Source organism: Bos indicus, chromosome 3 (assembly GCF_029378745.1).
Source record: "Bos indicus isolate NIAB-ARS_2022 breed Sahiwal x Tharparkar chromosome 3, NIAB-ARS_B.indTharparkar_mat_pri_1.0, whole genome shotgun sequence".
Lineage (NCBI taxonomy): Eukaryota > Metazoa > Chordata > Mammalia > Artiodactyla > Bovidae > Bos > Bos indicus.
In genome coordinates, this window is record NC_091762.1 from 110,920,306 (window position 1) to 110,935,134 (window position 14,829).

General features: G+C 37.8%; 1 protein-coding gene across 8 annotated transcripts in view; it reads left to right on the forward strand.

The window, feature by feature from the left end:
- ZMYM6 (zinc finger MYM-type containing 6) overlaps positions 1 to 14,829 on the forward strand; it is a 45,120-nt gene that overhangs the window by 15,095 nt on the left and 15,196 nt on the right. For all 8 annotated transcript variants that reach the window (XM_019957894.2, XM_019957892.2, XM_070786872.1 and 5 more), the window contains 10 exons: positions 441 to 615; positions 714 to 905; positions 5,756 to 5,906; positions 6,529 to 6,644; positions 7,480 to 7,752; positions 7,924 to 8,074; positions 8,920 to 9,092; positions 10,815 to 10,965; positions 13,497 to 13,631; positions 14,073 to 14,113. In XM_019957894.2, coding sequence (XP_019813453.1) covers positions 441 to 615; positions 714 to 905; positions 5,756 to 5,906; positions 6,529 to 6,644; positions 7,480 to 7,752; positions 7,924 to 8,074; positions 8,920 to 9,092; positions 10,815 to 10,965; positions 13,497 to 13,631; positions 14,073 to 14,113 — 1,558 coding nt within the window. The remainder of the gene's footprint in view (positions 1 to 440; positions 616 to 713; positions 906 to 5,755; positions 5,907 to 6,528; positions 6,645 to 7,479; positions 7,753 to 7,923; positions 8,075 to 8,919; positions 9,093 to 10,814; positions 10,966 to 13,496; positions 13,632 to 14,072; positions 14,114 to 14,829) is intronic.

Below are 14,829 nucleotides of genomic sequence, written 5' to 3' on the forward strand. Positions count from 1 at the left end.
CTACTCTTGGCAGCTGCTGGCTCATAGGAGGACAAGTGTTTTGTGGTCTGGTTGTGGGATGGACACTTGTTCTTTTTGGCTCCAGTAGATGAAACTTGGTTGGAACTGGAAGCCTCAATGTTTTTTTCATGAGCATCTGGCTGGATATCTTTTAAATGTAATTCTCCCTCAACACGTCTATAAATTAAGTTTTATGAACTCCATTTTATACATGAGGAAATTGAGCCAGTAATTGCCTGTTGCCTCACTCATTGTCCCTCAGCTGAGAAGTAATAGAACTAATCATCAAACCCAGTTTTCCAGAAGCCTGTCCCAGGGCCAGCCATTTTCTGCTTATACAATAGCTGTCCTTAGTAAATGTAGTTATTTTAGCTCACAAAGAGGAAGAAATTACAATTAGGGAGAACACATTTCATTTTGCCTTTGTTATTTATTTTTAGAGACATTTTAAATCCAAAGGATGTGATCACAACCCAATTTGAAAATTCCTCTCCTAGCAAAGATTTCTGCAGCCAATCATGCCTTTCTTCTTATGAGCTGAAGAGAAAACCTGTTGTTACCATATATACCAATAGCATTTCAACCAAGTGCAGTATGTGTCAGAAGAATGCTGATGTAAGTTCTATTTCGTCTTTATTCAGATTCTGTTCACAGATCAGAGGTTTTCTACTGGCTCTGCTTACTTTGTATCTCTGTGTGTTTTTCTTTCCTAGATTCGATTTGAAGTTAAATATCAAAATGTGGTACATGGTCTTTGTAGTGATGCCTGTTTTTCAAAATTTCATTCTACCAACAACCTCACCATGAACTGTTGTGAGAACTGTGGGAGCTACTGCTACAGTAGCTCTGGTCCCTGCCAGTCCCAGAAGGTCTTTAGTTCCACAAGTATCACGGCGTATAAGCAGGTACGAACGGCAGGCTCCTGTGCCCTGTCAGGCGCGCCCCTTTCCAGGTGGCGGCACAGGGACAAAGCGCAGAATAGAGTGAGCTCTGCCCATCAGTTGATCTTGTGTGTGATTTCCCCTCCAGAAAAATGGGATAGACTGTGAAACTTTAAGGGTTGATTTTGATAGTAAGATAAGATAGATGAACTAGATCATTCTTTAGGGTTTCCTTCATGGCCACGAATTCACAAACATAATTTCATGAGTGTGAAATATTTTGTGCTCTATTGATAGTGAAGAAAACCCCATATTATTGTGGATAAACTATGACCAAGAGTTAAACAATGATACAATCAGCAAATATAAAACATATCTTTTTCATTTTTAGAAAGTATGTATTTTAAATGTGTTTTGGAATTAATTATCATTATTTTGGCAACATTGCTTTATTAGGATGCTTTAGGTATTTTTTTTTTTTTGGATTTTTCTGTTTTCCAACTGCCTTTTTTTTAACTTTAGCTAATTTTTATTTATTAGTTTTGTTACTAAATGTATTAATTTGTGTCAATTTAATCATTGCTGAATATTTAAGAAATAAACTGAAAATTTATTTTTATTTATTTATGTTTTGGCTGTACCATGTGACATGTGGGATCTTAGTTCCCTGACCAAGGATTGAACCTGTGCCCCCTGCATTGGAAGCACAGAGTCTTACTCACTGGACTACCAGGGAAGTCCTAAAAAAAAGAAGTTATTATTTTCAAAAAACGTGTAAATGATAATTAAATTTTTTTTTCAGTTAGGGAGTTTGGTTTAATTCCTCTAAGCAGTTAGTAATGGACATTCATCTTTATAAAGTATCCTTTTTCTAGGAACTTAGCCACTTTTGGCAGTCTGCTTACTATTTTTGCAAGAATAGAATCCATGTTATATGTGTATGTATGTGTGTGTGTGTGTGTATAGTCCTCAGATCAGTTCCATTCCTGATTTTGTTACTGGTATTGTATTCTGTCCACTTCGTAAGTGGTGTTCCTCTTTTACCCAGAGGATTATGTAAAGAAACTTTGCAATTTATGTTTTCCTACCTTTTACTTCCCTGTGTAACTTATTAGTGAAAGATTTTACAGTGTGCCAGTGACAGTATAGGCTAGTGGCTAGGAGCTGGACTTTGGATCCAGATGAAGTAAGTTCAGTCTCCTACTTTTCTGTTTTTTGGGTTTTTTTGGTTAAGTTAATTAAAGTTACAGTTTATTAATATAATTTTTTAAAGTATCTCACTATGTTATTGGAAGGATTTTACGGTACAGTGTACATAAAATTGCTTAGTATGGGGCCTGGCTCATGATGAGCACTCAGTAAGTAATAATATTTTTAATTTATATAAATGGTGGCCAGTATTATTGTGTTTCTTAAAACGTGAATAAACTTATAGGCAAATTTTATTGTGAAACTCAGCTTGAAAAACAGGTAGTTCTGCAGAATCTCCTCATATACATTAAACATCTTTTTTGTCTCCTGCTAAAGAGTTTTACTAGTTAAGTGACCTTCAAGGTGGTAGACTGTCTCTTAGACTGATGACCAAGTCTCTCCTGGGGGTGGTCCTTAGGTTTGTGGATTACTTGGTCTCTGATTATTTGTGATGAGAAAAGTATGTTATGACTAATTAATTCATTATTTTTAATGTATTTTGTTGCTAATATATTTGAATAGTTATTAATTTTTTTCAGTTTTTATTTTACAGACATACTTCAGGAATATTGTGAGTTTGGTTCTAGACCACTGCAATAAAGGAAGATTATATTAGCAATTCTTATATACATATATACACAAATATAATGTATATATATATATACACACACATATATGTCATTTATATATATTTGGTTTAAAGAGGTATGTTTCAGGTCTCAGTGGGTCCTTTCAAAAAGTGAACAACTTATCCTTAAATAATTCCAAAATGTTATTTATAGAGTTTTCATCAGTTAAGAGTTTTAGAGGTATAATTGAGTTAATCCAGTTTCTGTAGCTAGGAAAGCAGCTTACTAGATAACTAACTTATTCAGAATGTGTCTTTTCCTCACCTTTAGAAAGAGAGTGTTTATAGGCATACCTCAGAGATATTACGTGTTCAGTTCCAGACCACCACAGTAAAGCAAACGTTGCAATAAAGTGACGCATGAATTTTTGATTTCCCAGTGCATATAAAAGTTTATTTACACTATACTGTGTAAATACTATGCCGTGTGCAGTGGAATTATGTCTTAAAAAATAATGTGCATACCTTAATTTAAACATACGCTATTGCTTAAAAATGCTAACCATTCATTTGAGCCTTCGGAGAGTCATAATCTCTTTGCTAGAAGAAGGTCTTGCCTCGATGTTAATGGCTGCTGACTGCTCAGCATGGTGATTACTAAAGGTTGGGGTGGCTATGGCAGTTTCTTAAAATAAGACAGCAATGAAGTCTGCTGCATGGATTGACTCTTCCTTTCATAAACAGTTTCTCTCTAGCCATACAATGCTGTTTGATAGCGTTTGACCCACAGTAGAACTTCTTTCAAAATGGGGGTCAATCCTATCAAACCCCGTCACTGCTTTATTAACTAAACTTACTTAATATTCTAAATCATTTGTTGACATTTCAACAATCTTTGCAGCATCTTTACAGGAGTAGATTTCATCTCAAGGAATCACTTTTTTGTGTGCATTAAAGTTTTATGATGAGATAGCAGAAATTGAGTCACATCGTTGGGCTCCACTTCTAATTCTGGTTCTCTTGCTATTTCTACCAGTCTGCAGGGGCTTCTGCTCTGGCTCAGCGGTAAAGAATCGCCTGCAGTACAGGAGCCTCAGGAGACACGGGTTCGATCCCTGGGTCGGGAAGATCCCCTGGAGGAGGGCATGGCAACCCACTCCAGTATTCTTGCCTGGAGAATCCCATGCACCGTGGAGCCTGGTGGGCTACAGCCCATGGGGTTGCAAAGAGTCGGACATGACTGAAGTGACTTCACATGCACAGTTACTTTATTCACGGAAGTCTTAAATCTCTCAAAGTCATCCTTGAAAGTTGGAGTCAACTTCTTCTAGACTCCTGTTAATGTAGATATTTTGACCTTTTCCCATGAATCACTATCTAGAATGGTGAATCCTTTCCAGAAGGCTTTTCATTTACTTTGTCCAGATCTATGAGAAGAATCACTATCTATGGCAACAATAGCCTTATAAAATGTATTTCTTAAATAATGAAACTTGAAAGTCAGAATTACTCTTTGATCCATGGGCTGCAGAATGGATGATTTGTTAGCAGGCTTGTTTTCAGACAACATTAATCTCATTGTACATCTCTGTCAGAGCTCTTGTGTGACCGGTTGCATTGTCATTGAACAGTTGTATTTTGAAAGGAATCTTTTTTTCTGAGGAGTTGGTCTAAACAGTGGGCTTCGAATATTCAGTAAACTGCATTGTCAACAGATACACTGTCATTTAGGCTCTGTTGTTCCATTTACAGAGCACAGGCAGAGTAGAATTAGCCTTATTTTTAAGGGCCTTAGGATTTTTAGAATAATAAGTGAACATTGGCTTCCATTTCAAGTTACCAGCTGCATTAGCCCCTAACAAGAGAGTCAGCCTTTCCTTGAAGCTTTGAAACCACACATTGGCTTCTTTGTAGGATGAAAGTCCTAGATGGAATCTTCTTCCAATGGAAGGCTGTTTCATCTGTGTTGAAAATCTGTTGTTTAATGTAGCCATCTTTGTTAATGATCTTAGCTGGATCTTCTGAATAGCTCGTAGTTTCTGCATCAGCACGTGGTGCTTTGCATTGTACTTTGATGTTATAGAGATGATGTCTTTCCTTAAAACTCATGAACCAACCTCTGCCCGTATCAAACTTTTCTTTTGAAGTTTCCTCACCTGTCTTGGACTTCATCGAATTGAAGAGTGGTAGGGCCTTGCTTTGGGTTAGGCTTTGATTTAAGGGAGTATTGTGGTTGCTTTGATCTTTTTAGACACTAAAACTTCCTCCATATCAGCAGTAAGACATTTTTGCTTTCTTAACATCTGTGTGTTCACTGGAGCAGCATGTTTAATTTCCTTCAAGAACTTCTTCTTTGCATTCAGAACTTGGCTAACTGGCACAAGAGGCCTCACTTTGGGCCTGCCTCAGCTTTTTATGTCTTCCTCTCTAAGTTTAATCATTTCTAGCTTTTGATTTGAAGTGAAAGATATGTGACTCTCCCTTTCACTTGACTCTCTGAAGACCATTGTAGCGTATTAATTAGCCTAATTGCAGTATTGTTGTGTCTCAGGGAACAGGGAGGCTTGAGGAGAGGGAGAGTGACGGGAAACGAGCAGTCAGTGTAGCAGTCAGAGCACACACAACATTTACCAGTTAAGCTTGTCTTAAATGGCTGTGGCTCATGGCAGCCCCAAAGTAGGTACAATGGTAACATTAAAGATCACTGATTACAGACAACCATAACAAAATAATGAAAAAGTTTGCAGTATTGCGAGATTTACCAAAAATGTGTCACAGTGAGCAAAGGCTGTTGGGAAAATGGCACTGATAGACTTGCTTGACGCAGGATTGCCACAGAATCTTCAGTTTGTGAAAAATGCAGTATCCGCAAAGCATAATAAAGTGAAGCACAATGAAATGAAGTGCGCCTGTGTTAGTAGATGAAAGAACTTATTTTTCCCACATCCCAGTTTTAGGAAAATCTATACGTGGTGTAGCTGCTATCATTGTCAAATACTCAGATACTTTCGCCAGAGGCTTTGGTTGTAGGTAGCTTTTCCTTTTTTCTTTCCTTACAGCATATGTATATATGTGTGCTTGTACTTGGTATTTAAATGTTATTTTATTTTAATAGAATTCAGCCCAAACTCCTCCGTATGCCTTGGGGAAATCATTGAGGCCCTCAGCTGAGATGATTGAGACTACGAATGACTCAGGAAAGACAGAGCTTTTCTGCTCTATTAATTGCTTATCTGCTTACAGAGTTAAGACAGTTACTTCTTCAGGTAATGTTTAATTCCATACATTTATAGATTTTGTAACTATTGAAGAGGAATGTAACTGCTTTTTTTTCCACTTTATTACAAAACTAAAGCAATCTGTGTGGTTTAAATAAAGACCCAAGGTTGCTTTTGTTTCAAAGAGCTGATTTTTTTTTAAAGTTTTTTTTGATGTGACCATTTAAAAAAAATTTCATTGAATTTATTAAAATATTGTTTCTGTATTATGTTCTGTTTTTTGGCCACAAGGCATGTGGAATCTTAGTTCCCCAACCAGGGATCGAACCCGCACCCCCTGCATTGGAAGGTGAAATTTTAACCACTGGATGCCAGGGAAGTCCCTCAAAGAGCTGATTTTTAAGCAGCAAAGTTTTTCAGTGATTTTCTTGATCAAAGTATTTATTTTGTAATTTCATATGTGAAAAGAGCGAAAAACACATATACATTCCAAGTTAATTTTTGTGTAAGTGGGACTTAATTGTAGTTAGCTGTACATGTTACTATAAAGTTCTTTCATTTTCGTTTTGCATATTCCTGAATATTTGATATTTTTACTCCCCTAATACATTTTTGGTTTATTTGTTCATCTGTGTAACTTAGTCATTGGGTTTTGTTTTTTGTTACCAAGGTGTCCAGGTTTTGTGCCATAGTTGTAAAACTTCAGCAGTCCCTCAGTATCACCTGGCCATGTCCAATGGAACGATACACAGCTTCTGCAGCTCCAGCTGTGTGGTGGCTTTCCAGGTATGACCTTAGCTAGTGCTGTACCCTTGCAGTTCTCTTAGGCAGTGGTCTGTGGCAAAATGTTAACTGCCGAAGGGACCATCCTTATCAAAGATGAAGCTTCAGTTAGGAAGAAGAGAGATTCTGTTCAATTATAGTCCAAGAGGTCATTTCTGCAAAATGTCTGAGCCCAAGATTTGAGCTTTAGTCCTTCTTTATTCAGCGTTCTCACCTAAACTGCCTTTCTCTTCCACTTTCTCCCTTGGCTGTCTCCCTTTCAAAAGAATGGAAGTAGGCTGTGGTTTGGATAGGTGGCATGGTGATGGGCACCTGTGTCCGTTCCTCTCATCCTGGGCCAGATACATCATGACTCCTGGCACAGAATAGGAAGCCTCCCCTTGTCACATTCTCTCCTTACTCTCTAATACACAGAGAAAGGGTAGAATTTAGTGATCCTCCTGGGTGGGAAGATCCCTGGTGTGGTATCCTTGGCCCCAGGGAGAAAGCAAAGTGGCCACTGTGCTCTTAATAGCTAGGAGATTCTGGTTGGTAATAGCTGTGCAGGTGGAGGGAAAGGAGAAGCCTGGTCTTACTTATTAGAGTTATGTACTAGAGATCTTTGTCTGGAAAGCCTGAATTTTAGTCTGCAGCGTTTTTTTTTTTTTTTGCAACCTTTTAGTGCTACATTCCTCAGTCCTATTCTGGGAATATGCCATTTCAACTCTTCTGTGAACTCCTTAAGAAAATTTTGCAGAAACATTGGGGGAAATTAATTTATTAAAATGAGAAAATGAAAATGACCAAGTTATCTTATTTCTTACTTGATACAATCTTTGCCTTATCTGTATTTATTCAGAATGTATTTAACAAGCCAAAAGGAGCAAACTCTTCGGCAGTGCCTGTATCTCAGACCCAAGTGATTGTAAGCCCACCCTCTGGGTCAGCAGTGTCAGCCGGAAGAGGTCACACCTCTGCCTTTTCCCCCCGCTCCGTCAGTGGCTCTGTTGCAGCCAGTCTCCAGCCTCCTGCTCAGTTCCAGCAAGTTGCTTTAACCCATAGGATTGTCAGACTCAGGTGTCAGCACTGTAACCATCTGTTTGCGACAAAACCAGAACTTCTTTTTTACAAGGTAAAGAGAGATCATAAAAGGGATTGAATATATGAGTTTATCCAATAGAAGCATTTTTGTCTTTTCATGTTTGACAGTCACTCACTCAGTTTTCTTTGAAGTGAGAAAGAAAAAGATTTCTTAAAAATAAAGCAACACTTTAATTAGATATTAATGACTGTTCTTCTGCAGGGGAGAATGTTTCTGTTTTGTGGCAAGCTTTGCTCTGATGAATACAAAAAGAAAAATAGAGTTATGGCAATGTGTGACTACTGTAAACTACAGAAAATTATAAAGGAGACTGTACGATTCTCAGGAGTTGATAAGCCATTCTGTAGTGAAGGTAAGAAAAAAGCTCAGTTGTAGCCATAGAGCATGTGGTGGTTATGAAGTAATTTGTGATGAGTTGGGCTGCTGCTGCTGCTGCTAAGTCGCTTCAGTCGTGTCCGACTCTGTGCGACCCCATAGACGGCAGCCCACTAGGCTCCTCTGTCCCTGGGATTCTCCAGGCAAGAATACTGGAGTGGGTTGCCATTTCCTTCTCCAATGCATGAAAGTGAAAAGTGAAAGTGAAATCGCTCAGTCATGCCCGACTCTTAGCGACCCCATGGACTGGAGCCTACCAGACTCCTCCGTCCATGGGATTTTCCAGGCGAGAGTCCTGGAGTGGGGTGCCTTATTAATCCACAATTAATTTTCAAGAAATTTCTTTTTTGAGGTATAATTTGAAGCTTTTTTATTGAGTTTATACTTAACTCACTTCTAAGTCTATCCTTTTAAATGTTATAATAATCTCAATAAAGAAAACCTTTCCAAATAGAATTAGAACAATGGTCTTAGTATGGAGTATAGAAAATCTCTTGGTAAGTTTAACTTCAGAGATCTTTTTTTGTACCCTTTCATAAACGGGGTACTTGGGCAATTACTGCTTCTCGGCTTAAGGAACTTTTATACCTCTTATGTTTCTGAATATAGATAACCTAATATTTACAGTGTATGTTTCAAAGGTGATATGAGTTTGTTTTGTGAATACAGATAGGACTGTCTTTTAACTTAGAGCCAAATAATTGTGTCCAGATTTAGAAGTTAGCTTAAGGCTGGTATTATTGAAGACTGTAGAAATTCACTTCACTGCCTTCTGGTTAATGTAAACTTGATGTATCTTCCTTTTATCCTTCTGGTTCTCAGTTTGCAAATTCCTCTCTGCCCGTGACTTTGGAGAACGATGGGGAAGCTACTGTAAGATGTGCAGTTATTGTTCACAAACATCCCCTAATTTGGTAGAAAATCGACTGGAGGGCAAGTTGGAAGAGTTCTGTTGTGAAGATTGCATGACCAAATTTACTGTTCTGTTTTATCAGGTAAATATGATATAGCTCTTTGACTTTCTGAAGTTGGTACAGTTATTTTCTATTTAAAATATATTCAGATTATGTGAAGAGAAATTGGTTGTTTAGAACTAGGTAAATAAATTATGGGCTGTGGGCTCCTAAAGCAAAATTCAGTTGACTACAAACATGAAATCTTTGGGGTCAAGAAGATAGGATTTTTGGAGATTTTATTGTTGTTTGGGGAACTGTTCCTTTTATTTTTTGCTTTCTTGTAAGGCACACGGATCTTATTTATAACTTTTAGTTCTTTGTAGTTGAAATTTTACACAGTTACGTTGCCTTAAGTGGCTCTCTCATTCAGAAGTGGTTCTGAGGAACTTGAAGTGAGCCTTTGCTCTCACTTCATGAGTTAAATGACTCTGACTTCCCTACCCTTCATCTGCCTTCTTTTTTTAAAATTACTTTTTTGAAAGCCTAACAACAAAAGCTGCAATTAAACCACTAATACATGTCTGGTGCTTCATAAATATTATTTCATTTAATCTTCACCACATTCCTTGGTGGCTCAGATGGTAAAAGAATGTGCCTGCAGTGTAGGAGATGTAAGTTTGATCCCTGGGTCGGGAAGATCCCTGGAGAAGGAAATGGCTACCCACTCCAGTTTTCTTGCTTGGAAAATCCCATGGACAGAAGAGCCTGGTGGGCTACAGCCCATCAGGTTGCAAAGAGTTGGACACGACTAAGTGACTAACACTTTCACAATCCTAAGAGATAAGGTATAGTATTGCTGTTGTTAGGTTGTTCTGGTATTGCCTGTTTATAAGTAAGGAAAAAGAATAAGGTCCAGGGAGGTTATGTAATGTTCCCATCAAGAATCTGGTAGGAGAGGAACAGCACCTGTAACACTCCAGTAAAATCACCTGTTTACTTGTCTAGCTACCTAAAATATAGTTTTCTTTGAGAGAAGGTATGTCGTTTTCATAATTATATGACTAGGACCTATCTCAATGCTCAAGACGAAGGAAACCTAGTTAGATATTTTTTGAATGAATCTAAGTCTTTATGACCAGAAAGCCCATATTCTTTTTTTTTTTTTTTTTAACTTATTTTATATTGGAGTATAGCTGATTAACAACAATGTATCAGTCCAGGTGCACAGCAGAGTGACCATAGCCCATATTCTTTATACTGCAGTAGGCTGCCTCTTGGAGAAGGCAATGGCACCCCACTCCAGTACTCTTGCCTGGAAAATCCCATGGGCGGAGGAGCCTGGTAGGCTGCCGTCCATGGGGTCGCTGAGGGTCGGGCACGACTGAGCGACTTCACTTTCACTTTTCACTTTCATGCATTGGAGAAGGCAATGGCAACCCACTCCAGTGTTCTTGCCTGGAAAATCCCAGGGACAGGGGAGTCTGGTGGGCTGCTGTCTATGGGGTCGCACAGAGTCAGACACGACTGACGTGACTTAGCAGCAGCAGCAGGCTGCCTCTTAACCTTAAAAAAAAAAAAAGCCTATCTTTTGATTCCTTCACCAGTAATTTTGAAAACAGGAGATCAATTTTTATATCTTCTCAATAAAATGAATAGTGTATATGTTTTTGACTACAATATCTTGAGGTAGGAACCTTGCATTTTGTGATCTCAACTGACTCATACATTCTGTTTTCATAGTTCCTTCTAGTTTTATGATTAGTGTTATGTTTTCATTGTTTTATAGTTTTCAGCCTATCCTGTTTCACATTTCTTTCTCAGATGGCCAAGTGTGATGGTTGTAAACGACAGGGAAAGCTAAGTGAGTCCATAAAATGGCGAGGAAACATCAAACATTTCTGTAACCTATTTTGTGTCTTGGAGTTTTGTCATCGTCAGCAAATTATGAATGACCCTTTTTCACAAAATAAAGGTAAAATTAAACTTGGTTAATGGGCTCTTTCTGTCACTGCTAAGTTACTGTCAGCACTCAAAGTTGTAAATAATATAATAACAAAATTTCACTGCATTCAGATAGCCTAAATTTACTTAAATTTTCCTTTAGGAATCCTTAAAGATTGCCCTAGTGGGCAAATTAATCTTGATGCTTTTTGTTTTCAAAATCAAACATACCAAGGAATCAATAAATATATAAGCAGTAATTTTCTAGGAAAATTAGATTTGTTTGCTTTTGATTGAATTTATCTGTATATAAATAACTTACACTAAGTGATATGTTGCTATTCAGTTAATAAAGCAGAAATAAAAATAGAAATCAGGGCAAACAAAGGAAGAGGATATGTTAATATAGTGGCTGTTACTGGTATGAGATTTGATTCAGAGCTTGCTTGTAGCCAAGGGAAAAAGAACAACACATTAATTATATCAGAAAGAATAAAGTAGACCAGTTCTTCATGGGTAGCAAAGTTTTTCCTGGCTAAGAATAAAATAATTTTGCAAGTAGGACAGCTAATGTGGTCAAAATATCCAGATGAATAGATATGTGGCATGTTCTGAAAGTAGCTCTCTGAAGTAGCACTTCTCTGAGTTAGGCTAAAAACATTTGATGTTATGTTCTCTTATCAAAGCCTGGAGTGCTCCTGAATTGACAGGATTCACATGCTCTGGCTTTATGGTCTGGCCTTTGTCTACTTTTGCAATCTTATTAATCATCACCTTGACCACATATGCCTTGAGCTAATCTTTTGTGTTATCATCCATTCCCTAAGACCAGTCCGGGTAATGGTGGAATTTTCATTCTATAATGTGGGTTAACAAAATCAGTGTTCTTATGTGGATGAAGAGCTACGTCACCAACTTATTTATAAAAATTATCAGGTTAAATTTTTATTTGAATCAAGCTTTCGGTGTAGAAATTTTAACATTCACTAATGGAAAAGTCCAGTCAATCCTGAAGCCGATAACTGTATTTTTATACATTAAGTATTTGAAGTTTCTAATTTTAGAGAATTAGGCACCCTTTAAGTCCCAGTGAACACTAAACAGGATCACCCAACCCAACATTCAGTTCAGTTCAGTTCAGTTCAGTTGCTCAATTGTGTCCAACTCTTTGCGACCCCATGGACTGCAGCACACCAGGCCTCCCTGTCCATCACCAACACCCAGAGTTTACTCAGACTCATGTCCACTGAGCCGGTGATGCTATCCAACCATCTCATCCTGTCTTCCCCTTCTCCTCCCGCCTTCAATCTTTCTCAGCATCAGGGTCTTTTCAAATGAGTCAGTTCTTCGCATCAGGTGGCCACAGTATTGGAGTTTCAGTTTCAACATCAGTCCTTTCAATGAATATTCAGGACTGATTTCCTTTAGGATGGACTGGTTTGATCTCCTGCCTGTCCAAGGGACTCTCAAGTCTTCTCCAACACCACAGTTCAAAAGCATCAATTCTTCGGTGCTCAGCTTTCTTTAGTCCGACTATCATATCCATATATGACCACTGGAAAAACCATAGCCTTGACTAGACGGACCTTTGTTGACAAAGTAATGTCTCTGCTTTTTAATATGCTGTCTAGGTTGGTCATAACTTTTCCTCCAGGGAATAAGCGTCTTTTAATTTCATGGCTGCAGTCACCATCTGCAGTGATTTTGGAGCCCCCCAAAATAAAGTCTGCTACTGTTTGCATTGTCTCCCCATCTATTTGCCGTGAAGTGATGGGACTGGATGCCATGATCTTACTTTTTTGAATGTTGAGCTTTAAGCCAACTTTTTTACTTTGCTCTTTCACTTTCATCAACAGGCTCTTTAGTTCTTTGCTTTCTGCCATAAAGGTGGTGTCATCTGCATATCTAAGGTTATTAATATTTCTCCCGGCAGTCTTGATTCCAGCTTGTGCTTCATCCAGCCCAGCTTTTTGCATGATGTACTCTGCATATATGTTAAATAAGCAGGGTGACAATATACAGCCTTGACGTGCTCCTTTTCCTGTTTGGAACCAGTCTGTTGTTCCATGTCCAGTTCTAACTGTTGCTTCCTGACCTGCATACAGATTTCTCAAGAGGCAGGTCAGGTGGCCTGGTATTCCCATCTCTTGAAAAACTTTTCACAGTTTGTGGTGATCCACACAGTCAAAGGCTTTGGCATAGTCAATAAAGCAGAAATAGATGTTTTTCTGGAACTCTTTTGCTTTTTCGATGATCCAGTGGATGTTGGCATTTTGATCTCTGGCTCCTCTGCCTTTTCTAAAACCAGCTTGAACATCTGGAGGTTCATGGTTCACATATTGTTGAAGCCTGGCTTGGAGAATTTTGAGGATTACTTTACTAGCATGTGAAATAAGTGCAATTGTGCGGTAGTTTGAGCATTCTTTGGCATTGCCTTTCTTTGGGAAACCCAACATTATGCAGTTATATATTTGTATTGCCTTGAAACTTCGTTGTTAAATAGAGTTTTTTTAATGTGTGCATGTGATCCTTTTGTCTTACCTTTTTGTTTATTTTAATCAGTAAATATTTCTAAGGCACACATTGCTTCAGTGGCGCTCCCTGCTGCAAGGACAAATACAACACCAGTTATAACCAATGTGGTGTCATTGGCAAAAATATCTCCTGCCCAGCCCACAGGGAGTGGTGTTTCAAAAGGTATGACTTGAAGTAAAGGCATTTGGGTAAACTGTAGAGGTTTTTTCCTAGTGTAAACAGCACCTACTGGTAATACTCGCATGTACATTTATATGAAGAAACATGCCCCTCTGTCCCTGAGGGAAGTGGGTAGCAAGCAGGGTGGCGTGCATAGAGAAGGAAGTGGTATGTATAATTTATTTTTTAAGGAATCCCAATGATTTAATATAGCTACCTTTAACATCAGAGATTCTAACACAGTATGTTGGGATTGGGACCCAGGAATCTCTTGCCTTTACCAAGCACCCCAGGTGATATTGATGCCAAATTTCCTTGTACTATTTTTTGAGAAATTCTGGACTAGACTCTAGACCACCTTAGAGAGAGGAAAATGACCTCTTGGTTTCAGTGTTTACTTGTGTATATTCTAGGGATAATAATGTATGTTTTAATTTATAACAGGTGCAGTTGTTACTAAAGAGGCAACAAAGATCATTGAAAATGTAAGTTTTATTAATTATCTTCCTGATTAATGTTCCTTGGGTTTAGTTTCATTTTGATATATAGCTTCTAAGGTATGTCTGAGTATATTTCTATTTGCTACTTAGTTGTTTTAAAAAGTGGAGTAATATACTATGCACTAATTTTTGTTTTTGAATTTTAAAGTTAGATTGTTAATAAGAATGCATTTCTGATTTGTTTTACTGTTTGTGTTCTGGTTCCTTAGTTTCTTTAAATACTTGTTAATTCCATCTGGCTGCTTATTTTTCTCTTACTCCTTTCAAGTATTTTTCTTTAAGACTAGAAGGTTCTGGAAAAGTTCACTGTATTGTTTTATGCATCTTTGGATTATGTGAAGCTGAAAATAGTGCAAAGTAAGATAATATTTAAATTCTTTATTGTGGAACTTCCCAAAATTAAAAAAAAATTTAAAGAAATGCATAATTTCAAATCTGGCAGGCTGAAAGAGTTGCAGACTATGTCACTGTCTTATGTCAGCATCACTTTAGCAGGAAAACAAAATTCCTATCATCCTTTATCAATATCACACAAAACCTAATGTGTCATATCTTGGGTTAATGTTTTCGTTATTGTGTTGCTCTCTTAATATTTGCTCTTGATACAATTAAAAGTCTTTTAAAAAATGTCAGGTAACAATGTGATTGAGGTTCATTAAGTGGTAGTGCTGTACTAAAAAAGTGTGCCCCAAATTCAATAA